The sequence below is a fragment of the Telmatherina bonti genome (assembly GCF_933228915.1).
Source record: "Telmatherina bonti genome assembly, chromosome: 7".
Taxonomy (NCBI): domain Eukaryota; kingdom Metazoa; phylum Chordata; class Actinopteri; order Atheriniformes; family Telmatherinidae; genus Telmatherina; species Telmatherina bonti.
In genome coordinates this window covers 7,740,454-7,766,275 of record NC_136625.1, presented here as the reverse complement: position 1 = coordinate 7,766,275, position 25,822 = coordinate 7,740,454, and the positions used below count along the sequence as shown (strand labels likewise).

General features: G+C 43.8%; 1 protein-coding gene across 1 annotated transcript in view; it reads right to left on the bottom strand.

Annotated features, from left to right (window-relative positions):
* myo10 (myosin X) overlaps positions 1-25,822 on the bottom strand; it is a 170,150-nt gene that overhangs the window by 98,213 nt on the left and 46,115 nt on the right. Inside the window, exon 3 of the mRNA XM_079243723.1 lies at positions 18,784-18,942. Coding sequence (XP_079099849.1) covers positions 18,784-18,942 — 159 coding nt within the window. The remainder of the gene's footprint in view (positions 1-18,783; positions 18,943-25,822) is intronic.

Here is a 25,822-nt window from a genome sequence, read left to right as displayed (position 1 = left end):
TGGAACATGGCTGCCCACTGGGCCTGGTGGTTCTAACTACCTACGTAGCAGACATGTTTGAGCCAAATCTGGAATACTTTTGGCACTGGCTCAGTTACAGCTCTGGCATGTGTCATGTGGGCCAGAAGTGGACCAGATTTCTGGTACCAAACTGGTTTGGTTTGTGTGAGGTCTCCTGTGGGCTACATGTAGTCCAGTTGTCGGCCTGGATGATGATTATCAATCATATTTTGTGAGCCTAAAGTCCTCCTAAGTGAAGCCTTCCTTATGACAATTTCCTTGTGGGTCACATGTTGATGATCCTGTGGCTGAGAGTTGGTAGACACGTTCACATTCAGTCAACGCCATCAGTCAAGGTCAAAGAAAAAATAAAATCACATCTCCTTCATCGCTAAACAACAATAAAAGACTCAAATTAAGCCAAAAGCACCTGAGTACCAAATCTGTTTTGTGTAATTCTATATATAACAAATGAAGTTCTGCTTAATTAGTTCTGTTTAATTATCAAACTAAAAATGCTAAAAATGGAGAAATCCTTGTGTAAAACAACGCCTCACGGTGTAAATGAAGTGTTAGCTTTACAATAGTTCAACAGGTTTTAACAAAAAGAAATCAAAACATCTAAATTCTCCTTTGATTTGCCACCTGAGGTCCAAACCTGGTCTCTGAGGACGTGACATCAGCTACACCGCCTAAAGGAAAGAAGTGTTGCTGGAAGACCGTTCCTGCACATCTGACAGTCATCAAGCTGCTTGAGCTGAAGCCTTGGCTAAAACCTCTGAAATGTAAATGGATCTTCCACACACTGCTTTTAATAAGCTCTGAAGCAGGTTTGTGTTCCAGTGCGCCTAAAGGAATGGAGATTACAGCGCTGTGGGGAAAATAACATGAAGGACTGGTGAAACCATGATGATGAAAATGTTTCATGCAGAAATTCACCTGCACTTATGTGAGGAGAAAACACGTCTTTCAGCATAACTCGGACCTGGAGCTTACAGCACAGATGCACTTATCATCCATGTCCATCGGCTGTTTTGCTTGTCAGATTGTAAACCAGTCACGTGCTAAGGCTTGTCCAGTTGCTGTCTGGTCAGTGAGGAGTATCTGCACATTCCAGGCTGCTGCCGCCCACATTCATCCTCATGCTCATGATTTCAGAGCTTGTGAAAGTAGAGCAGCGACTGCCTGTTGCGTTCTGTCTGTCAGTGGGCCGACAGCGGCCACGGCAACTTGTTAAAATAAGCCGAGCGAGTCATGAGACCGATTCTGGTCTGCGCTCACATCTCTGGAACTGGGACAGTCTTTCATCTCATTGACAGGGAAGAAGGACGAGGATTTGGTGTCTGCTTTTCCACAATCCTCTTCATCACATGATGCAGGCATTTTCTCCATCTTTATTCCTGTTAACCCTGAAAACTCCAATTCTTCCTTTAAGCCATTTGTACTCCACCTGTTTTTATTTTTATTGTAAGAAGTCTTGTAAAAGCTGAAGTTTTTAATCCCAGTCAGCCTGCAGACGTGACGTTTCCACGCAGACGTGACGTTTCCACGCAGACATGACGTTTCCACGCAGACATGACGTTTCCACGCAGACGTAACGTTTCCACGCAGACATGACGTTTCCACGCAGACGTGACGTTTCCACGCAGACGTGATGTTTCCACGCAGACGTGACGTTTCCACGCAGACGTGATGTTTCAATGCCAATGTGACGTTTCCACGCAGACGTGACGTTTCCACGCAGACGTGATGTTTCCACGCAGACGTGATGTTTCCACGCAGACGTGACGTTTCCACACAGACGTGACGTTTCCATGCAGACATGTTTCCATGCAGATGTGATGTTTCCATGCAGACGTGACATTTCTATGCAGACGTGACGTTTCTATGCAGACGTGACGTTTTCATGCAGACATGTTTTTATGCAGACGTGATGTTTCAATGCCAATGTGATGTTTCCACGCAGACGTGACGTTTCCACGCAGACGTGATGTTTCCACGCAGACGTGATGTTTCAATGCCAATGTGATGTTTCCACGCAGACGTGACGTTTCCACACAGACGTGACGTCTCCATGCAGACGTGACGTCTCCATGCAGATGTGATGTTTCCATGCCGACGTGACATTTCTATGCAGACGTGACGTTTCTATGCAGACGTGACGTTTTCATGCAGACGTGACGTTTTCATGCAGACATGTTTTTATGCAGACGTGATGTTTCAATGCCAATGTGATGTTTCCACGCAGACGTGACGTTTCCACGCAGACGTGACGTTTCCACGCAGACGTGACGTTTCCACGCAGACGTGATGTTTCAATGCCAATGTGACGTTTCTATGCAAACGTGACGTTTTCATGCAGACATGTTTCCATGCAGACGTGATGTTTCAATGCCAATGTGATGTTTCCACGCCGACGTGACATTTCCACGCAGACGTGACGTTTCCACGCAGATGTGACGTTTCCACGCAGACGTGACGTTTCCATGCGGACGTGACATTTCCACGCAGACGTAACGTTTCCATGCAGACATGTTTCCATGCAGATGCCAATGTGATGTTTCCCCGCAGACGTAACGTTTCCACGCAGACGTGACGTTTCCACGCAGACGTGATGTTTCCACGCAGACGTGATGTTTCCACGCAGACGTGATGTTTCCACGCAGACGTGATGTTTCAATGCCAATGTGATGTTTCCACGCAGACGTGACGTTTCCACGCAGACGTGACGTTTCCACGCAGACGTGATGTTTCAACGCAGACGTGACGTTTCCATGCAGACGTGACGTTTCCATGCGGACGTGACATTTCCACGCAGACGTAACGTTTCCACGCAGACGTGACGTTTCCACGCAGACGTGATGTTTCAACGCAGACGTGATGTTTCCACGCAGACGTGATGTTTCAACGCAGACGTGACGTTTCCACGCAGACGTGATGTTTCAATGCCAATGTGACGTTTCCACGCAGACGTGATGTTTCCACGCAGACGTGATGTTTCCACGCAGACGTGACGTTTCCATGCGGACGTGACATTTCCACGCAGACGTAACGTTTCCACGCAGACGTGACGTTTCCACGCAGACGTGATGTTTCAACGCAGACGTGATGTTTCCACGCAGACGTGATGTTTCAACGCAGACGTGACGTTTCCACGCAGACGTGATGTTTCAATGCCAATGTGACGTTTCCATGCAGACGTGATGTTTCCACGCAGACGTGATGTTTCAACGCAGACGTGATGTTTCAACGCAGACGTGACGTTTCCACGCAGACGTGATGTTTCAATGCCAATGTGACGTTTCCATGCAGACGTGATGTTTCCACGCAGACGTGATGTTTCAACGCAGACGTGATGTTTCCACGCAGACGTGACGTTTCCACGCAGACGTGACGTTTCCATGCGGACGTGACATTTCCACGCAGACGTGATGTTTCAACGCAGACGTGATGTTTCAACGCAGACGTGACGTTTCCACGCAGACGTGATGTTTCCACGCAGACGTGATGTTTTCATGCAGACATGTTTCCATGCAGACGTGATGTTTCAATGCCAATGTGACGTTTTCATGCAGACATGTTTTCATGCAGACATGTTTCCATGCAGACGTGATGTTTCAATGCCAATGTGACGTTTCCACGCAGACGTGATGTTTCAACGCAGACGTGATGTTTCAACGCAGACGTGACGTTTCCATGCGGACGTGACATTTCCACGCAGACGTGACGTTTCCACGCAGACGTGACGTTTCCACGCAGACGTGACGTTTCCACGCAGACGTGATGTTTCCACGCAGACGTGACGTTTCAACGCAGACGTGACGTTTCCACGCAGACGTGATGTTTCAATGCCAATGTGACGTTTCTATGCAGACGTGACGTTTTCATGCAGACATGTTTCCATGCAGACGTGATGTTTCAATGCCAATGTGACGTTTTCATGCAGACATGTTTTCATGCAGACATGTTTCCATGCAGACGTGATGTTTCAATGCCAATGTGACGTTTCCACGCAGACGTGATGTTTCAACGCAGACGTGATGTTTCAACGCAGACGTGACGTTTCCACGCAGACGTGACGTTTCAACGCAGACGTGATGTTTCAATACAGACGTGATGTTTCCACGCAGACGTGACGTTTCCACGCAGACGTGACGTTTCCACGCAGACGTGACGTTTCCACGCAGACGTGATGTTTCAACGCAGACGTGATGTTTCCACGCAGACGTGATGTTTCAACGCAGACGTGACGTTTCCACGCAGACGTGATGTTTCAATGCCAATGTGACGTTTCCATGCAGACGTGATGTTTCCACGCAGACGTGATGTTTCAACGCAGACGTGACGTTTCAATGCCAATGTGACGTTTCCATGCAGACGTGATGTTTCCACGCAGACGTGATGTTTCAACGCAGACGTGATGTTTCCACGCAGACGTGACGTTTCCACGCAGACGTGACGTTTCCACGCAGACGTGACGTTTCCACGCAGACGTGACGTTTCCACGCAGACGTGATGTTTCAACGCAGACGTGATGTTTCCACGCAGACGTGATGTTTCAACGCAGACGTGACGTTTCTATGCAGACGTGACGTTTCTATGCAGACGTGACGTTTTCATGCAGACATGTTTTTATGCAGACGTGATGTTTCAATGCCAATGTGATGTTTCAATGCCAATGTGATGTTTCCACGCAGACGTGACGTTTCCACACAGACGTGACGTCTCCATGCAGACATGTTTCCATGCAGATGTGATGTTTACATGCCGACGTGACATTTCTATGCAGACGTGACGTTTCTATGCAGACGTGACGTTTTCATGCAGACGTGACGTTTTCATGCAGACATGTTTTTATGCAGACGTGATGTTTCAATGCCAATGTGATGTTTCCCCGCAGACGTAACGTTTCCACGCAGACGTGACGTTTTCATGCAGACGTGACGTTTTCATGCAGACATGTTTTTATGCAGACGTGATGTTTCCACGCAGACGTGATGTTTCCACGCAGACGTGATGTTTCAATGCCAATGTGATGTTTCCACGCAGACGTGACGTTTCCACGCAGACGTGATGTTTCAACGCAGACGTGACGTTTCCATGCAGACGTGACGTTTCCATGCGGACGTGACATTTCCACGCAGACGTGACGTTTCCACGCAGACGTGATGTTTCAACGCAGACGTGATGTTTCCACGCAGACGTGACGTTTCAACGCAGACGTGACGTTTCCACGCAGACGTGATGTTTCAATGCCAATGTGACGTTTCAATGCCAATGTGACGTTTCCACGCAGACGTGATGTTTCCACGCAGACGTGATGTTTCCACGCAGACGTGACGTTTCCATGCGGACGTGACATTTCCACGCAGACGTAACGTTTCCACGCAGACGTGACGTTTCCACGCAGACGTGATGTTTCAACGCAGACGTGACGTTTCCACGCAGACGTGATGTTTCAACGCAGACGTGACGTTTCCACGCAGACGTGATGTTTCAATGCCAATGTGACGTTTCCATGCAGACGTGATGTTTCCACGCAGACGTGATGTTTCCACGCAGACGTGATGTTTCAACGCAGACGTGATGTTTCAACGCAGACGTGACGTTTCCACGCAGACGTGATGTTTCAATGCCAATGTGACGTTTCCATGCAGACGTGATGTTTCCACGCAGACGTGATGTTTCAACGCAGACGTGACGTTTCCACGCAGACGTGACGTTTCCACGCAGACGTGACGTTTCCATGCGGACGTGACATTTCCACGCAGACGTAACGTTTCCACGCAGACGTGACGTTTCCACGCAGACGTGATGTTTCAACGCAGACGTGATGTTTCCACGCAGACGTGATGTTTCAACGCAGACGTGACGTTTCCACGCAGACGTGATGTTTCAATGCCAATGTGACGTTTCTATGCAGACGTGACGTTTTCATGCAGACATGTTTCCATGCAGACGTGATGTTTCAATGCCAATGTGACGTTTTCATGCAGACATGTTTTCATGCAGACATGTTTCCATGCAGACGTGATGTTTCAATGCCAATGTGACGTTTCCACGCAGACGTGATGTTTCAACGCAGACGTGATGTTTCAACGCAGACGTGACGTTTCCACGCAGACGTGACGTTTCCACGCAGACGTGACGTTTCAACGCAGACGTGATGTTTCAATACAGACGTGATGTTTCCACGCAGACGTGACGTTTCCACGCAGACGTGACGTTTCCACGCAGACGTGACGTTTCCACGCAGACGTGACGTTTCAACGCAGACGTGATGTTTCAACGCAGACGTGATGTTTCAACGCAGACGTGACGTTTCCACGCAGACGTGATGTTTCCACGCAGACGTGATGTTTTCATGCAGACATGTTTCCATGCAGACGTGATGTTTCCACGCAGACGTGATGTTTCAACGCAGATGTGACGTTTCCATGCGGACGTGACGTTTCCATGCGGACGTGACATTTCCACGCAGACGTAACGTTTCCACGCAGACGTGACGTTTCCACGCAGACGTGATGTTTCAACGCAGACGTGATGTTTCCACGCAGACGTGATGTTTCAACGCAGACGTGACGTTTCCACGCAGACGTGATGTTTCAATGCCAATGTGACGTTTCCACGCAGACGTGATGTTTCCACGCAGACGTGATGTTTCCACGCAGACGTGACGTTTCCACGCAGACGTGACGTTTCCACGCGGACGTGACGTTTCCACGCAGACGTGATGTTTCAATGCCAATGTGACGTTTCTATGCAGACGTGACGTTTTCATGCAGACATGTTTCCATGCAGACGTGATGTTTCAATGCCAATGTGATGTTTCCACGCAGACGTGATGTTTCAACGCAGACGTGACGTTTCCACGCAGACGTGATGTTTCAATGCCAATGTGACGTTTCCATGCAGACGTGATGTTTCCACGCAGACGTGATGTTTCAACGCAGACGTGACGTTTCCACGCAGACGTGATGTTTCAATGCCAATGTGACGTTTCCATGCAGACGTGATGTTTCCACGCAGACGTGATGTTTCAACGCAGACGTGATGTTTCCACGCAGACGTGACGTTTCCACGCAGACGTGACGTTTCCATGCGGACGTGACATTTCCACGCAGACGTAACGTTTCCACGCAGACGTGACGTTTCCACGCAGACGTGATGTTTCAACGCAGACGTGATGTTTCCACGCAGACGTGATGTTTCAACGCAGACGTGACGTTTCTATGCAGACGTGACGTTTCTATGCAGACGTGACGTTTTCATGCAGACATGTTTTTATGCAGACGTGATGTTTCAATGCCAATGTGATGTTTCAATGCCAATGTGATGTTTCCACGCAGACGTGACGTTTCCACACAGACGTGACGTCTCCATGCAGACATGTTTCCATGCAGATGTGATGTTTACATGCCGACGTGACATTTCTATGCAGACGTGACGTTTCTATGCAGACGTGACGTTTTCATGCAGACGTGACGTTTTCATGCAGACATGTTTTTATGCAGACGTGATGTTTCAATGCCAATGTGATGTTTCCCCGCAGACGTAACGTTTCCACGCAGACGTGACGTTTCCACGCAGACGTGACGTTTCCACGCAGACGTGATGTTTCAACGCAGACGTGATGTTTCCACGCAGACGTGACGTTTCAACGCAGACGTGACGTTTCAACGCAGACGTGACGTTTCCACGCAGACGTGACGTTTCCACGCAGACATGACGTTTCCACGCAGACGTGACGTTTCCACGCAGACATGATGTTTCCACATTTACAGATATTCATGCTGTTGTTAACTGATTATCATCATAAAACCAACTCCAGTTTATTAAAATGTCTTCTTGGCTTATTCCAGCCACACAGGAGCCATTTGATCTCCTGATTGGACATTACTGTCAATTGTGGCTGGATTTTAAACCGGGATAGAAATGCCTGGAAAACATCCGTATGTCATCTAAAACGTAAACTTTACCCACAGTTGGAGATAATATAAGCAATAAAGCAATACAGGTGCTGCTTAAGGGTTAATTTTCAGATGTAGGTAAAACTAATATGGAACAAACTTCTCCATCTCCACATCCGGCTGCGTTTCTTTTACAATGCCAAGTCAGAAAACCATAATGTCTTCTTAGAAATAAACAAATTCTCAGCAACAGTTTTACACTTTACTGAACAAAGAAATGAGTTTATGTTGTTGAGGACTTGGTTTATATCCAAACTGGGATTTCATGATGGCATTTTCTTTATTTAGTCTTTCCCATTAGGTTAGATTATTTTGGTTTTGAATACAGCACCATAACATAAGTAAACGAGCAACATAGCCGCGTGTAGTCAAGCTGGATTAGCTGCGTGTGCTAGTGTGAGCTCTCAGCCCACAGACTCGATAGGAAAATATAAAATACAAGCTTCGAGGGTGATCAGATGTAAACGTATGTTAGCATAGTTGCTGACTGAAAGCAGCTGCTGTAAACAGTGCTATAAAAACGAGGTGGAGAAGGGAACTATTATACTGCCTCTCCGTAGAACTTTTTTTTAATCAAACTGCAGGAAATTGTGTCACCCTGATGAAAAAGAGCCATATTTGTTTCCTTCTGCGTCTCACATTTCACAGAGAAGAAATGCTTCAAGCATAGAAACATATTTTAGATATTTCAGATTCTTGCTTAATCTAGGATTCCCAGTACCCGTGGGAACTTAGTTCTCTGAGGATTCTTCCCGCCAGTAAAAGGCCCAAACTAGCCTGTTTTGTCTATCCAGCCACCAGCGGTTTATGTGTGTGTGCTATAACAGTCATTACAGTCCCCTGCTGTTTTAGCAGATTGCTCTCTCTCCTCAAATCTATGTAAGAGTCAAAACACAAAAAGTGCTTTTTAAAAACAAACAGCGGATTGAAAAACCATAGATCACGTTAGCTGACTCACATGCTGGGCTGGATTCTGCACGGTGGAGCCAAATCAGTCCATGACGACACTGCAGACCAGCGATTCGGGCTTCACTTCGGTCTTTATTCGGGTTTATACAAGGGATATAAACATCTGCTTTTGTTTTAGTCATTTTCAGTTGTTACACCAAGAGATCTGCATAGAACAGCCACATCAGGAAGAAGCTGCTGTTCTGTGTGGCGTGTTTGCATGGAGCTCTTCAATCTTTGACAATTTCGCAGCACTTAGCGGGTCAGATAGATAGTAAGGGCTTTCATACAAGATTTAGAGAGAACTGGAGATTTTAACGGATGTAGGACATCTAATGCTGTAGATAAGATAAAAGTCACACAGATAAACACTAAATCGATCAATAAAAAAAGCTACAACCAGTCCGGAAGTGTAAGCTGCTCCAAACGCTGCAAATCGTTGCCCTTTCCAGTCATTTAAGTCCCATTTGTGGTTGTTTTGTTTATCTTTTTGTTGTTTAAATCAGATGTAAATAAAGAAGTTGTCTGAATTCCTAAGTAGAAATCTAAACGGTCACTTTGAACTCTGGTCTCAGGTCCATCGGAGCTTTCTAGCCTGTAGGTATGTAGGCAGTAGGTATGCCTGAGGTATGTAGGTCGACTCTGCAACCACGTCTTCTGAAAATGATCAAAACGGCTGGAATTTTGTTCAAAGTTACGAAAGTTGAAGCTACGGTTATGTGAGCATCCTGTGTGTGTGTGTGTGTGTGTGTGTGTGTGTGTGTGTGTAAAATAAACTGGATGAGATGCTAGTCTGCTAGCAGACTTTTGTTTTAAACATATGTAAAAGGTGGGATTAGTCTGCGGTTGGACGGTGTGTGTGTGCGTGCAGAAAGAGATATGAACGGGAGTCACAGGATCGATGGGGGGCTGACAGTGAAAAATAGCGTGAGGTAGAAAAATGAGGGAACATCAGACATCATGAAGGAAAGAGGGACTTAGCAGCGCAGATCAAGACTGGTTTCCTGGGTGATAAACTGTGAAAACACGGTGTGTGCGTGTGCACGCTTCCACAGGAATCTGCAGAGGAGACGAGTGAGGCCGCCAGTCGACAGCACAGCTGGTTACAATCACAGCAGCTAAAGACCGTGCACGTACACACACACACACACACACACACACACACACACACACACACACACACACACACACACACACGTAGAAGATGGAATAGCCTCTGGGATAAATTCCCAGCTCAGATATGTAATGCAGATGCAGGCTGGAGTTCTTCCAGAAAACTCTTGAGAAAAAATCTAAATTAACACTAAAAAACTTAGATTTTCATGTTGTATTAGTTTTACTAAAAGATGCTGTGATGCAGGGTTTAGTTTTTTTTTCATTGATTTTATTTTGAATTAAAAGTGATCTTGTTAGCTGTGAGCTTAGGACACCTGATAATCACACTTTTATATGTGGAAGGATCGTCTTTAGCTTTGATTCCTGCAGCATTCGCTGTGGATCGTCTCGATAAGCTTCTGCAACGTCACATTTACTTCCATCCAGTGTCGCTTCTTTTACCAATATCTTGTATTGATGATGGAAGAGTCTGATCAGACCGCTAAGCCTTCTCCAGAACATAAAGACTGTCAGTGGAGTTCAGGTCCACATCTTTCCTTTCTTTTGGCTTCTGCTTCCTTCCTCCTTATTACTGATATGAACATTTTAACAGACATGAACATTGCTGTTATGGCTGATAACTGATATTTACCAACAGATTTAGTCTGTTTTAAAAAGAAAAATAGGATAATTAAATTCTGTACTAAATGAAACTTAATATTAGCAGTGTTAGCTTCCTTCTGCTGTTTGTGAACGTTTTAATGTGTGTTTTCAGATAACATAAAATGGAAGGTGGCGCTGCATCTTCCACGCAATATTTTAATTTCACGTCATCCTGCTTTCCGAGCATCTTCTTTCCACACCGCGGACACAGCTGACGCCTCTGCTTCAGATAAAATCCCCACAATGTTGTGCTGCATAAATGTCACAAGCCTACGCTGATACTGCAAAGCTAAAACACTCCCTCCTGTTGACAAACTAGAAAACAGCCAGACATAAATATTGGCCCAGTTTTAGTTAACTAAAACTGATAACCAGTTTTAGTTATTGGATCGATGCTGATATGTTTAACAAGACTAACGCCTAATGATACTGATATTAATGCTAACATATATCAATTTTAACACGGTTGCTTGGATGTGGTGTCATGTTACGGTTACTAAGACTAACTACTCATCTTTTACAGCATCCTACAGATCTGAAAGGAACTTTACTCAGACTTCCCAGTTTATTTACAAAGCCTCAAAAGAAACCAGAAATACGTTTTTTTATGTTTGTCTTTCTCCATACAACGCTACGTTTCTCCTCTAGGTGTTTGTCTTTTACTTCCTTATAATTAGACTTTCATAGTGACACAAAACAAACAGACAAATCATTAATTGCTGTAATTTTACATGATAAATAAATATTTGCTGAAATAATTTCCCAATCATAACTTACGTTCACTGTTCAGTTTCAGCTTTTCAGAAGCAAAAATGCATTTAACACACATAAGACAAGACAAGCGCTGACATTCTGTCTCTAGAAATGACTAATGCCATTATAAACACATAACACACAGTTTTGTTTGTATCTGTGACCAATTTGCGAGACAACTTTAAGCTTCAAGCTAAGATATAATCTTCCAAATCCATCGTTTCAGTAACGGGAGCGATGAGTGGCGTGACAGTCTAATGAAGGCCTGGAGGTCATGATCTCTTGCCGTAAAAAAGAAGCTCAACTACTGTCTCTAACAAAACCTCCCCTTCTATTGGGGAAAAAAAGCTCCAGCTGCCACAGAAAAAAGGGGAAAATCAGCTCCGAAGCTTGTTTTTGTCCCTTCTGAGTCACTGTAGTTATGTGATGATGAAACATGGCTGAGGGGTGGGTGGAGGTCCCCTGCTGCCTGGAGATATAAATACTTCTTTAAAAGAAATGAGGAGGCAAATATTCTTCTTTTACATAATGATTCACTGCTTGCTATAAGGCAAAGACATTAAATGGTAATCTAACATTAAATACTTCCAACAACTTGAAAAGGATGCAGGTGAAGTCAAGCTCGTGGCCTTGATCCAAGAAGGAAAACGCAGGAAGACGGCTGCTTTTAGGGACCAAATTCTCAGTCCTTTCAGAAATTCTGGGGCCCCTGTCAGGTCATGACAGGCCCCGTGATCTTCCGTATCTGACTGTCACCTGAACTCTCTTCTTTTGTCTCTCCAGGGGCTTTTTAGGAAACACAAGAACCATGAAGGCAGAAACTTTAGCTGCACTTCGCCTGCAGAGTTTATGTGAATTGTTAGTTAGTAGTTTCGTCTGAGAAATATAAACTCCACAGATTTCATTCACATACATCTCATAATCAGAAGACCACACAAAGCTCGGAGGATCAATACAAGTATAATATAATGGTGTGTATCTCCTGAAAGCAGCAGTTTACTGGACCAAAATGTTTTATTGATGTCGGATGTTGACTTGTTGGAGCAACAGGAAGTCATATAAAGACTGGTTCCAACCAAGATATGCAGAGTAGCATCTTTCACCTTTCCTTCTTCTCCCCATGTATTTATGTACATATCAAACATATATTTTAACTTCTAATCTACTCTATTCTGCAGTCCTTTAGCAGACGCTTTTAGCCAAAGCGACGTTCATACACACTTATAGCCCGATAGGCACATTGGGGGGCAACTTGGGGTTCAAGTCCAAGGACACTTTGGCACAAAGTCAGGGGAAACATCTATGCTATCAGTCAGAGGGTTTTTAGCCTTTTCAGTACATGACTTCCGTTGCAAACTGCAAACCTGAACTCAAAACTACAGATTGGGATATGTTATGGATGTTTCTTCATAACGCATGCAAGCACCCTCCAAGGCATAGCGGCTACATGCATGATAGCCCTTTTTTCCGCCAATGGGTGCAGGGTGGGAAGCATTTTTTGTGTTTCCATAAGTGAAAACTGTAAAAGACAGATAAATATCCAACCAGACCAATCTAACCAATCCAAACCCAAAGTTTGGGACTTGACACTGCAGTCCTTTGATTTGATTGACAAAAAATGCCACTTCACGTGCAAGCTGGCATAAAAACAAAGCAGGAATGGCCCCTTGTTTAGAGCAACAGATTTTCTTTTGTTGAGTGAGTCTCTCCATGTAGAAAGACCACTTTAAAGAAGATGTTGTCAGGTAAGGCTACGGTTAGCTGAACAGGACAATATCCCATCCTGACCCTTACTCGTTGCTGGAAACGAGGCTATAAACATTGTGGCACTATGAGAAAAAAACAAAACAAAGAAAACTAAAGGTAAAAAACAAGATTACAGCAGTTCTTGCTGTGACTCAACACATCCTGAGTTCTAATGTCATGTCTGTTTAGCACTTTCATCAGGCCTCTCTGGTACCCCACAATGCCATCATTACTTTTAACTGGCAGCTGAGGTAGTTTGTGGGAAAGGCTGTAAAAAAAAAGGACCAAAAAAAAAAGGGATGGGGCATTTCAGTGTTTATTTAGAATTGAGACTTGATCTTAAAACCTAATTAAAACAACTGACTGAAAACTAGTTATATCTGGTCTAAATCAGAGTGATGTAGATCAGGTTCAGCTAAACTAAACACTTTGACTGTACAACATTCACAGCATAAAACACATGAAAGTGAGCTTATTATTATCTTTTAAATCTTGTTTTCAGTTTGCAAAATAACATATAATCTGTGTATCCCTACGTGTTCCACAACCTGCTGAGTGTTAAATGTTGACTAAATTTAGATGTATTTACTCATTTTTGCCTAACCTCACTAAAACTCTTTAGAACGCCACTTAAGCTAATTATTTCGACTTGCTTAACGTTTGATCTCTGATGCATCAGTGGCTGCAGTTGCCTCTCTGGCTTCAGCAGCATGTTTGTAGCCCTTCCCTTTGGTTTACCATGGCCCACTTAACCAAACCCACGCCTTTAATTTTCCCCCTTTGCAGCTCCTGGCCCAAACGAAAGAGAGAAAAAAAGAAGAAGCCCAGTCAGGCTGGAGATGGGGCAGCTGTGATGAATTGATTGGATAATTTCAACCATACGGGAGCATTCAAATGTCATTAAAGTAACGAGATGGCATTTGTCAAAGGTTACTCAGGCTGATGTGTGCACAGAGCACAAAGCTGCCTTTGTCGCATGGTTGTTTACTGGAAAAAAAAATAGCTGGGTCAGGTTTGTTAATTAGTGAATGAGTACAAAACAGGACAGTGATGGGTGGGAGTTATTTGCCCCACATATTGCTTTGTTTTATACGCTCGCAGCAGCAGTTTCAGAGTCTTCTTTTCTTCTTGTGAGGTCAACAACTACAGTACGACTTTGTTAGCCAATTAGCTTGCTGCGTAAATCAGGACATTACAGGATTAATCACCTTCGGCTTTGTTTGCCAGACGATTTAACAACTTAAAAATGAATCATCACCATTAATAAATCACCCTACTGTCACAATTCCTAGCTAAAGTAGCTACTATAGCTAATACAAAGGTGTTAGCCTACTTTGTAACTCATTTGTCAGCAAATTAGCCTGCTAATTTTATAAAGTTACAACAAATATGATATGATAAAGAAGACATTTTCAGTAGTGCTTTCTAACAATAAGGTGGGACATTTTCAGTCTTCTATGTTCTAAATGATGTCAACAGCTACATAACTTTTTAGCTTGTAAAAATCATAACCATGTGTAATTATTCACCATCAAATGGTTAGCCAGTTAAATGAGTAACTTAAAAGTAAATCATCAACATAAAATATATTCCTATCTGTTCTCTCTCCTAGCTAAAGTAGCTACTATAGCCACTACAGGGGTGTTAGCCTAGCTTTTAACTCATTTGTCAGCAAATTAGCCTGCTAATTTTATAAAGTTACAACAAATATACATGATAAAGAAGACATTTTTTAGTAGTGTTTTCTAACAATAAGCTGGGACATTGTCAGTCTTCTTTTTTCTAAATGATGTCAACAGCTACATAAGTTCTCAGCTTGTAAAAATCACAACATTATGTAATTATTCACCATCAATTTGTTAGCCAGATAAATGAATAATTTAAAAATAAACCATCAGTATAAAAAAAAACCTCCTATCTGTTTTCTTTCCTAGCTAAAGTAGCAACTAGCCACTACAGGGGTGTTAGCCAAGCTTGTAACTCATTTGTCAGCAAATTAGCCTGTTAATTTTTTAAAGGTTTAACAAATATGGACTACATATTTAAGAAGACATTTTCAGTAGTGTTTTCTAACAATAAGGTGGGAAATTTTCAGTCTTTTCTCAACATGACATCAACAGCTACATAACTGCTTAGTTTGTGTTAATCAGGACATTGTGTGATTAATCACCATCAGTTTATTAGCCAGATAAATTAACAATTTAACAATGTATAGTCAGCATTAATTAATCATTCTATTACCAATATTAGCTATAGCTACAACAAAAGTGTTGGCTTAGCTAGTTAGTCATTAGTTACACATAGCCTACATATTAACAAAGCCATTTTTAGCAGTGTTGTTTTAACAATAAGGGGGAATGTTACAAAGAAATGCATCTGTTATTTTCAAGCTGAGTTTTTTTATTTATTTTTTTTAGACAACATATGCATTTCAGTCATTTGGTCACTAAACAGAAAGTTTATAAAGCAAAGACAACTAATGTTTCTTTCTTTTTTCTCCTAACTTGACTTTAACTGTTAAATGTCAAAGATTGGAAGGTATCGCTGCCCTCAGAGCTGGACATTAGAAGCCCTTAGCTTCTCAAAACCCCCACAAAGCCACCACTGGAATAGCAGCCTCTGAAAGAAACATAAAGCCAAACTAACCCAGCGCTAATCGCCTCAGCTCTCACTTGGCAGCTTGCTGCTCTTGGCTGCCAAACAAAGAGCTTTCTTTAAGAGTCATCCAGAACTCAAGTCACTTGTTTCAGCACCTGCGCTTTTCATCACCTGGTCAACACTGCAGTCCTGGAAACACCAACAAGCTGTACTTCAACAAAACTTTTAAAGCCTTTCAGCTACAAAATGGAAACAGTTTATGCAAATAAACACACTTGTGCTTTTCATAAAAACAGCTCGGCAATTATCTGAGAAGCTGAACTTCAAAGTTTTGTTTAGGTACCGTACCTCTGCGGCCAAATACTACATGAAAACCTAATACAGTGCAATTAAACTAGATTCTCCCTTGTCTTGTGACTCCTTTGTTAAATTTTCTAAGCAAATAATAAACTGTTCCATGTTGAATTGCATTAAATATCAACCTCAGTTTAAGAGAAAGTGAACATTAGAGGATTAGGCTTTTAAAAATAAGCAAACGAATAACTTAAACATGCAATGGACTGGCGAGCTGTCCAGGGTGTACCCTGCCTTTTGCCCAAAGCCAGCTAGGCTCCAGCTTCCCTGCGACCCTGAATTGGATTAAGTGGTTTAGAAAATGAATGAATGAATGAATAACTTAAAAAGCTGTTTTTGTGAAATGTTATATTTGCTCAGAGCATATAGAGAGGAGGAGTTCAAAAGATTAATTTTAATCAAGTCTGTCACCTTCTGGCCATCAGAAACAGGAAGTCTGGTCCATAATGGAGCATAAAAACAACTTTTACTAATACATTTAGAGTTATTGAGCATTTGACTTGAACAAGGCATGACTGATGTACCAATGTTTTGATCTGCTTCCATTAAAAGTGGCGTTAGGAAACCACAGGGTCCAGTCCCTGATCAACTCAATCTGTTGGTTTCCTTATATAGGCTGTTATGAATTGGCCTTCATTATGTTTTCCCCTCTGTCTGTAAAGCGTCTTGAGATGGCACTGCCGTGATTTGACGCTATATAAATAAAGTTGAATTGAACATGTTAAAACTTGTGTTTTTCTTTTCTGAGGCTCCAACTTCAGAAACTGTATTCAACTTTGCTTTTCATCACATTTGCTTTGATAGAGAAGAAATGAGCATAAAACACATCTAAATTTAAAATACTAGAGATTATAATGTATTTTTCTGGATAGAGGAAAAGTTAAATAAACATCAAACATACACAATGAAATGACCTTATCTTTAAATCCCTAAAGGGACAAACATGAGACGTTTTGTGGAATCAGTCTGAGGTTATATTTGTGAATCACCTGCTGGGTCTGTACACTTGTTTCACTGAGTTTTGGACTTAAATCGGCTAAATTAAACATTCCTCTCTGTCATTTCACATGTGAGTCTTGTATGAGTGAACGGAGAGATGATGGGCTCCAGGCAGATTCAGTACTTTATGTACAGCCTCTAATCAATCAGAGCCGGAGAAGCAAATGTTTTTTGACAAGTTATCCACAGGAAACATCAGCGTAATTACTGCATACCATAAGTTTCTGACAAAATGTTTTATATTCCTGTACAGAACACTATAAAGCTCCAACTGTCCTGTTTGGCCTCTCTTTCACATCCCTGTTTCTGGACTTCAGCTCAGCACCGTGGTGAGCCACCTCACCCTTCACCCTGTTCAACTAACAGCAGAGATATCGTCCCGTATCTGGACGTTATCTCTGCTGTTAGTTGAACAGATTTCTGCACAGAACTGTTACATGAACCTTAACAAACAGACCTGTCTACACAAACACTGATGGTGCAGACAGAACTGATGAGAGGTCTGTGGGAGAACTTAAATAAGACATGTCGTGTGTGTGTGTGTGTGTGTGTGTGTGTGTGTGTGTCCATATTACTCTACAATTTGGCCCGAAAGCATTACTGACATCTTTGCATGAGTAAAATTCTATACAGAGTAGTTAACATAGATTTTGTCTGAGAGCATATGAGTTCTAAACTTTTAAAAACAACAGTGAAGTTGTGGCTACTGTATTATGAAGATACAATCCACAGAGAGGAAGATAAACCGATTCCATGAGGTGTGCATGTATCCAAAGCCTGTTCAGCCTGGATAGTCCGATGGACTCGGTTCAGTTGGGTTTGGTTTGCTTTCACGCTCCACCTTACTTCCAGAACATGTTGCAAGTTAGAACCTGACTTAAATCAATATGTAGAAAAATATTGTTTACAAATATTGCTTATAAATACACTATTTTGGGCTTTTTGAGTATTTTCTTTGTAAGTTTTATGACTGCATCTAAAACTGCAAGACAGGAAGTGACGTAGGAAACGGGAGACGGTGTTGCACCAAAAGAAGCTCCCCCCCACACAGCAGAGGCAGATGGCTGCCTGTCCTGAGCCGGGTTCTGCCGGAGGTTTCCTTTCTGTTAAAAGGGAGTTTTTTCCTTCCCACTGTCGCCAGTGTGCTTGCTCAGGATGGGAGCCTCCAACTCAATCAGTTGGTTTCCTTACATAGGCTGTTATGAATTGGCTTTCATTATGTTTTTTAAAGCGTCTTGAGATGGCATTGCTGTAATTTGACGCTATATAAATAAAGTTGAATTGGATTGAATTGAACCCAATCGCAAGAAGCACAGTAACAGCATCTTGCTTGTAGATGGTGTGTTTTTACTCTTTTAAAGGCTAATTATGAAAACACACCATCTACATGGGGGGATGTTGTTACTGGGATTGGGTGCTTTTTACAGCAGGAGGCAGAAACTGCTCCAAAAGCCCAAAATAGTGGATTAATAAGTGTTCAACATGGGTTCATGCAATATTTCTCCACATATTGATTTAATGGGGGTTCCAACCTGCACCATGTTCTTTAAGCAGACCAAACCACCTGGACAACTCATGCATTTTTCTGTGCTTGCTGGAGATCTGCAGCCTCTGTACGTCCGCTCCACCCAACGCCCCCCTCAGGCTCGTAACTTACATAGATGTGTCTCTGCTTGTAACGCAGGAAGAGGTTGTGCATGATGGCGCCATCGTGAAGGTCCTCCAGCGTCGCCATGTCCTCCACCCCCTTGATGCTGCTGTGGTGCATGGGATGCACTTTCTGCCTGGTGAGCGCATTCTGCTTGTAGGTGTACACCTAAAAAACACGAGACAGTTAGACTTTATTTAGTTCAACTCAACTTTGACCTTTTTTTTTCCAGGGGAGGTGAAGCACAGTAAAAGCTGGACCAGACACCAGAGTCATTTCCTGTTTACAGTAGAGTCTGTGCCAACTTCCCATCTATGTCTGGTCCCGATATGAACATCAGGCCACCATCTCCTCATCGTTACATCAGCCTTCCCTGCATTTGGCTTGTTTATGACACTGAGTCAGTCCAGAACAGTAAAGACCGGCTGAAAGCACAAAAGAAGTCACACGCAGCTCATTAAAAAGGGTCAATTTGCCTTCGTTAGGGCTCTTATCAGGAACAAACTGCAAGAAATAAAACCCCTCAGTTCCAAGAACACATAGCAAACATTGCAACCATTTGCAGCGCATATTTCAACATCACAGTAATGATGATGAATGGTAGAAAACAGATGGGAGGAGAAACTAAAGCACAACGGGAGATGTTCAGAAAAACAGAAATGGGACACTTCTTTTTATTTAAACTGTCTGATGTGTTGGATGACCCAGAGTCAGCGTTTATAAACAGATAAGGAGCTATTTTCTCATGATTTACGACAAGATGGGAAGAAAGATGACCAGGCCAGGCGTCGGATGTGTCGATGTTAACGGCTTCTCTCTGTCGGGTCAGACACTGACAGCAAACAACATCCTGATTTTTATCTCATGTTACCAGAGGAGTGTGAAGGCTGGAAGCACAGCCTGGTGGTTAGACAGGCAGTCCTCCGACAGACACGCAACACATCCATGCAGGAACGTAGCCTCATGCTAAAGGTCAAGGGTCAAAATTCCCACCAGTTAGAAGAGAGAAACCAGATACAGGTGAAGCACAACTACAGCCAGAGCTGGACAAGCAGAAAGAAACCGTCTGACTTTAGTTTCGTAGACGTTTCCCTTCAGCTTGTAGCTGCTTTGGTTTCTTTTGCTTTCTGCCAGGTCCTCGTCTCATCCCGGTTGTTCTGCTATTACACTCCCTAAAGCTGAACAGTGTTTATCTTATTAATTATAGATTAGGTCCATTTCAGTTTGACAGAGAAGACGGAGTCACACCCGGACGAACAGTATCGTCCATCTCCTGCAACGGTTACGTCTGTTGTTTGGTTTGTTTTCAGACGTGATGCAGAAAACGGAGCAACAGTGTTGAGTTGTACAGCTGACACGCAAGCGGCAAAAGAAACAAAGCAGGGAAGAAGAAGAGGAACAGGAAGTAAATAAAGGCACCAGAAGAAGACAAAGGTTGTGTCTCAGTTCAGGGTGTTCTACTGCACAGTACAGCATTTTACTGTCAGTAAAATGAAACGACAAATGATTTGGTTAATTTTTAGCATATTAAAGACGTCTTTCTTTCCATTTTTAATGTGTTTTTACTTTAAATGCAACAACCAAAGTTTCATCTCCGTACCATGCACGTGAATGTTCATATGGAGACCATCTATAAGATTTCTACAACCTCTGATTTCTTCTTCTCTGGATTTGTAAGCTGCAGGAGGTGCAGAGGGGAGTAAAACATCTGAACTGTGCTGGTCACCGCTCTGCAGGAGGTCTGCAGCCTGCTGAGGGGAACAGCTCCAAATAACGGTCCGTCTCAGACGTCAGCATCACGCACCAAACCTGGGCCTGTTTGGTACTTTTACAGGCAGATGTGAGCAGTCCTCTGGCGGTGTCCAGGCTGCTTTCCTTCTCTTTTGGGTTGCAGTGAGGAAGAACTCCATCAGACTCTCGCCAACATGGCTTCTGGGAGGAAGAAGCAGCCAAACCTTCTGCTGTCTCAGGAACAACACAGTTTCCCAGACATTTCAGTTGTTTTGCAGTCTTATACTTTAGTTTCTTAATATTTGGTCTTTGAAAACGTGTTTGTGGTAAATAATCTGGTTTTCAGGGGGGTGAAGCTCCGACACACTCTGCCTGTTGCTGCTCGCTTGGCCAGCTGTGGCCAGTCGGCTCCTCCTGAAGAAAGCCTGCCTCTGTCTGAGGAGTCATTCACATCTGACCCCAAGCACCCCCACACCCCCGCTTACACATTAACACCCAAACTGCCCCCCAGCATCCTGTCAGGCTTCATTTCTCACATTCCTCCTGCAGTGACGCTTCAGGGGAAGCTGAACGTCACAGAGGCTGTTTTTCTCACACTGGAAGCGGCGCGTTGACAGACTCCCATCCAGTTCCTGCTCCCAGTCCGACTGGTGATTACACCTTCTCATCAAGCAAAGGAAAAGTCTTCCTGGTTGCTATGACAACATTAAAACAGTTTACATTAAACTTGTCCCATGTAACGGTGTTTAAAGCCAACAAACACGTGCAGCAGGTCCAGCAGTCACCTGCAGGAAACACACCTGCATCACTTTGAGAAATGCAGGAATCAGATAAGTCCACCTGTTCCTGCAGTCACTTCCACTTGTTTGCTCTGAAACGGGCAGAAAATCAACAATTTTGAAGCTTTACGAGGAAGAACCAACCCGGTCGAGTATTTAGACCTCCCAGCCTGAACGGCTCGTTTCACTCTGACTGATGAAGACAGGTTTCATGTCAGAGGAAGGCTCCTAAAAACCGGATCGGTTGGAAAAATGTCTGCAGTTTCTGAATGCAGCAAAGACCAGCAGTGCAACAGCACATTTATATGTCATATATATTCTATAACTGTCATGGTTTCTGCTCTGCGCCTGATGAGCTGCTCTCTTCCCCGCCAGATTACTGATGTTCCTCACCTGTCCTGCCCTCTCCTGAAACACCAGCTCTGGATCTGCTCGGTGTGAGATCGCCGGTGTTTTTCACAGCTTTCAAACCTTGTTCTTGTACCTGACTTAGAGAGAAAACCTGGTTTGACCCTGCCTGTCCCTGACCACCGTCTTCGCCACTCCCCGCCCCACCACGCCCCGCCACGCCCCACCCCACCACGCCCCGCCCCGCCACTCCCCACCACGCCCCGCCACGCCACGCCCCTCCCCGCCACGCCACGCCACGCCCCACCCCGCCACGCCACGCCCCACCCCGCCACGCCACGCCCCGCCCCACCACGCCCCGCCCCGCCCCGCCCCACCACGCCCCGCCCCGCCACGCTCGTATTGGGATGAACTGATCAGCTGCTGCTGAATCCTGCCTGATTCTCACCCTGCCTCCTGCTCTGGTGTGGACCCTGGACGGATTGTGGACCTTGAGATTCTGGATTGAGGAGATGGTTTTCCCGGCTCTGCAGGACCATACAGATCCTGCTTGTTTCCCATCTCCTGGTAAACATTCATCTCTTGGCCTCTCCAGTATCATCTCACCCCTGTTTTGTGTTCCAGATTCCTGAAGTCAGACTAAGTGAGACCACCTTAACGGCATCATTATATCAATAAATCCGTTTAAACTTCCATGTCGGCTGAGTTTTGGGTTCAGGCGTCCAAAACCGTAACAATAATGTTCCAGAAGACACTAAAAGAAATCTTGTGTCAGAGACTTTCAAGCCTTTGGTTTTGTTTTATTTCCTGCTTTTTGTCACGGAGGCGGTGGGAATCTGGACCCAAATGCAGGAGTCGGGAAGCCAAGATGCAGAAATCAGACGGGATTTTAATTCCAGAACCGAGTGAGGGCAAAACTAACAAAATGATCCAAGAAACCCAAGACAAAAACTGAGGGGTATAAATACACAGAACACAACGAGACACAGTGAAACTAATCAGAAAATCAAACCAGGTGAAACTAATGGACAGGAACCGAGACTCCAGAGAACTAAACAGGAAAACTACAAACCAAAACAGGAAACCAGAACTAAGGAGAAACACAACAACACATCATGACACTTTTACATCCACAACTTTCCTGTTTATTAATATAAAACATCACATCCGGGAAGAGGCTCAAACTTTTCCATGAGCAGTGAAGCAGTTAGAGCGCTGCCTCGGCAGGTTGCCATCAGACTCTGACCTAATCAGGTTTCTAATTAGTCTGCTTGTGTTTGGAGAGATGAAGAGTCCATGCCACCGGGGCCGGGCTCTAAGCCTGGCGACAGATGCTAACAGGAGTAAATCTCTGCACAACAAAGCCGTTGGCCAACGTCAGCGCAGACTGAAAGGAGAGGTGGGAGTTCTGCTGAACACGCGGATCAACCGGCTCTGTTCCTGGATCAGTCCGGATAAACTCTGCTGCTTTTACTCATACGGATCAGAGAAGGGAATTTACACTCTGCAGGAAATCATTTCTCAGCTCCAACAATGGAGCTGAGAAATGATTTCTGAATTTCATTACTTTCCTGAAAAAGGACCAAACTTTCACCGCCTGACTGCGACATCATCCATCCAGATCAACGGAGACGTTAACATGTTAACATGTGCTCTGGGTCCAGTAATGTCAGCTGAGCTGCATCAGGAAACACGAAGAGATCTGTAAACCTAACAAGAACACTTACTTCATACGGCTACATGGAAGAATATTAACATATTAATCAGCAGAAATCCAAACAAGCACCACAAAAGAAGAGGTTAAACTGAGCTATCTTCAGGTCGTTGGTGTCAGAGAACCAAATGGAGGCTAATTGCTTCAATAACATCTAATGATTGAGCCGTCTTTTAGTTTGTCAGACGGGGGGAACGAAACTCTTCATTATGAGTCATTAGGAGGGAAACTGAGCCATCCCACCCCCTCACTTTCTGCCAGAGAGGTGAACAGGTAACCCCTCGCTGGCCTCAAGCCTCCCTCCTCCTCTGTCATCATCAGACGCAGCAGCTGCTCTTTGAATCCCCCCCCCCCATGTCCTCCTGCATTGTCCTGCAGTCAGGGAAGCAGGAGGAGACTGTCTGCGCCGTCAGAACGCCTGAAACCCGAGCAAGACGAGCGAAACCCCGCGACCCTCGCCGGCTACCGCGCCTACTCACACACATCCACACCGACATTTAGCTGTAATGCAACCGTGCACTCTGAGCTGCAACGTGGGCCGATTCATCTGTTAACTGCATCAACACGACGCGGCGCGGGCTCACTACTTACAGACTTGTAAAATGTTCAGAAAGAATTATTTCATGAAGTAATCAGAAGACAGAAACGTAAAGAGGAAACATAAAAGTGGAACGGGCCGCCTGGACACCTTAAAGTGTCCCTGTGGAGACGACTGGGCCTCCAGCTGCAGGGATCAGCTGTTATTCTCTATGATAGACAGATTTCATATGATCATAGAAAAATGTTTTTCTTTCTGAAATGATCATTTAGAAAATTCCTTCCAGTCGAGGCTGATTGGATCAGCTGATATGTTTTACACATTTTTATCCTGATCGGACATTTGACTGATTAAAAGTTCTCCATGTTAACAGTATGATTTTATCATTTCATGTGAACAGAAGTGAGAAGTGATAAATCGTAGAAATCAGCATCTCAAAGCGCCTCGTGTTGATTGTTGGATCCCAAATCAAAATAAAACTTGAAAAATGACAAAATTTATATCAGCAAACAATGAATTGTTATCCATCAGATACATTAACATCATAATATGATCAAACTTGTCTTTTCCACCTGTATTAAATTCTGTTGTCGATGTAAACAGACATGCTGGATTATAGTAAAGAATTTTAATCTGTAGGGAACAGATAATCTGTAGGGAGCAGCTGCAGATAAAACAAGACATTTCAAATAAATATACAATAAAAATAAACAAGACCAAAAAAAGAAGGTAAATCTGTGGAAGTTGACCTTCTAATGTCTCAATTTAGAAAAAAAAAAAAAAAAAAAAAAAAAAGAAGGAAAACAAGAGCTGATTAGGAAACGGGAAATTGCTTTAATCCAACTTTGTCTCCTGGTTCTACAAATAAAATAAATCACTTTGCCCTCTTGGTTAAAAACAGAGAAGAAGGAAAATTCACTTTGGTTAATCAGAAGCGACAGATGGTGGGTTTAAAAAAAAGGTCAGGCAGCAGAATTATACGGATTACACGGTGAGCATCCACCATATTAAAACCACTGACAGGTAACACGAGTAACAACGATTATCTCACTGCCATGGTATCTGAAGACACCTGGGAAATATTAGACAGTAGATAATGGCCTGATAATACTGGAAAGTTCTGGAAGGATAAAAAACATGCAGAAACAGGATCTGGACACTGAAACAGCACCAAAGCCGGGCATTAAATGGCACTTGGAGACTAATAGAAGGATCTGAAAATGAAGCAAAGAGGTGATAAGAATAAAGTGAAGGCTTTCAGCCTTTTTGAATGTCTGGATGTGTGCTTGAAGCAGCTCTCTGATTGGTCAGTACGGGCTTTCCTCACAGAGAGCAACATCTGCTGCTGAACAGGTGATGTGCGTCTCTCGTTACACACAGCAGACAGCCGGTAGACACACACACACACACACACACACACACACACACACACACACACACACACACACACACACGTATAAACGATCCTACAGCCGTTACTGCTTGTACACAGAGACAAAGAACATACACGTATACGGATCATGTGTTCAACGCTGCAGCTCAGCTGACCGTTTCAGGCATCAAACCTGCAACTCCTGATGTTTAAGGAAGCCTGCTGATGCTGCTGGCTACATCTGACATGCGGCGCACGCTGAAGCAGTTAACGTTGCAGCGCAGATCAAACGCGACACTCATGACACCTTTAATTCTGAACCAACCCATGACCCGTAACGTTGTTACGACTGTTATGTGGAGCTAAGTGTGACAACAGGCTCCACCATGTGGAAGAAATAAAGTCAGATGTAGGAAGAAAAGAGCAAAAATAAGAGGGATAAAATTATGACCACAGACTATAAAGAAACGGAGCTGCTGCCAGATGAGATTAAACAAGATTGGAGGAGATAATTGTTTTAAAAAGAGGTGAAATGAACGAATGATATGCCAAAAGGTGACTGACAA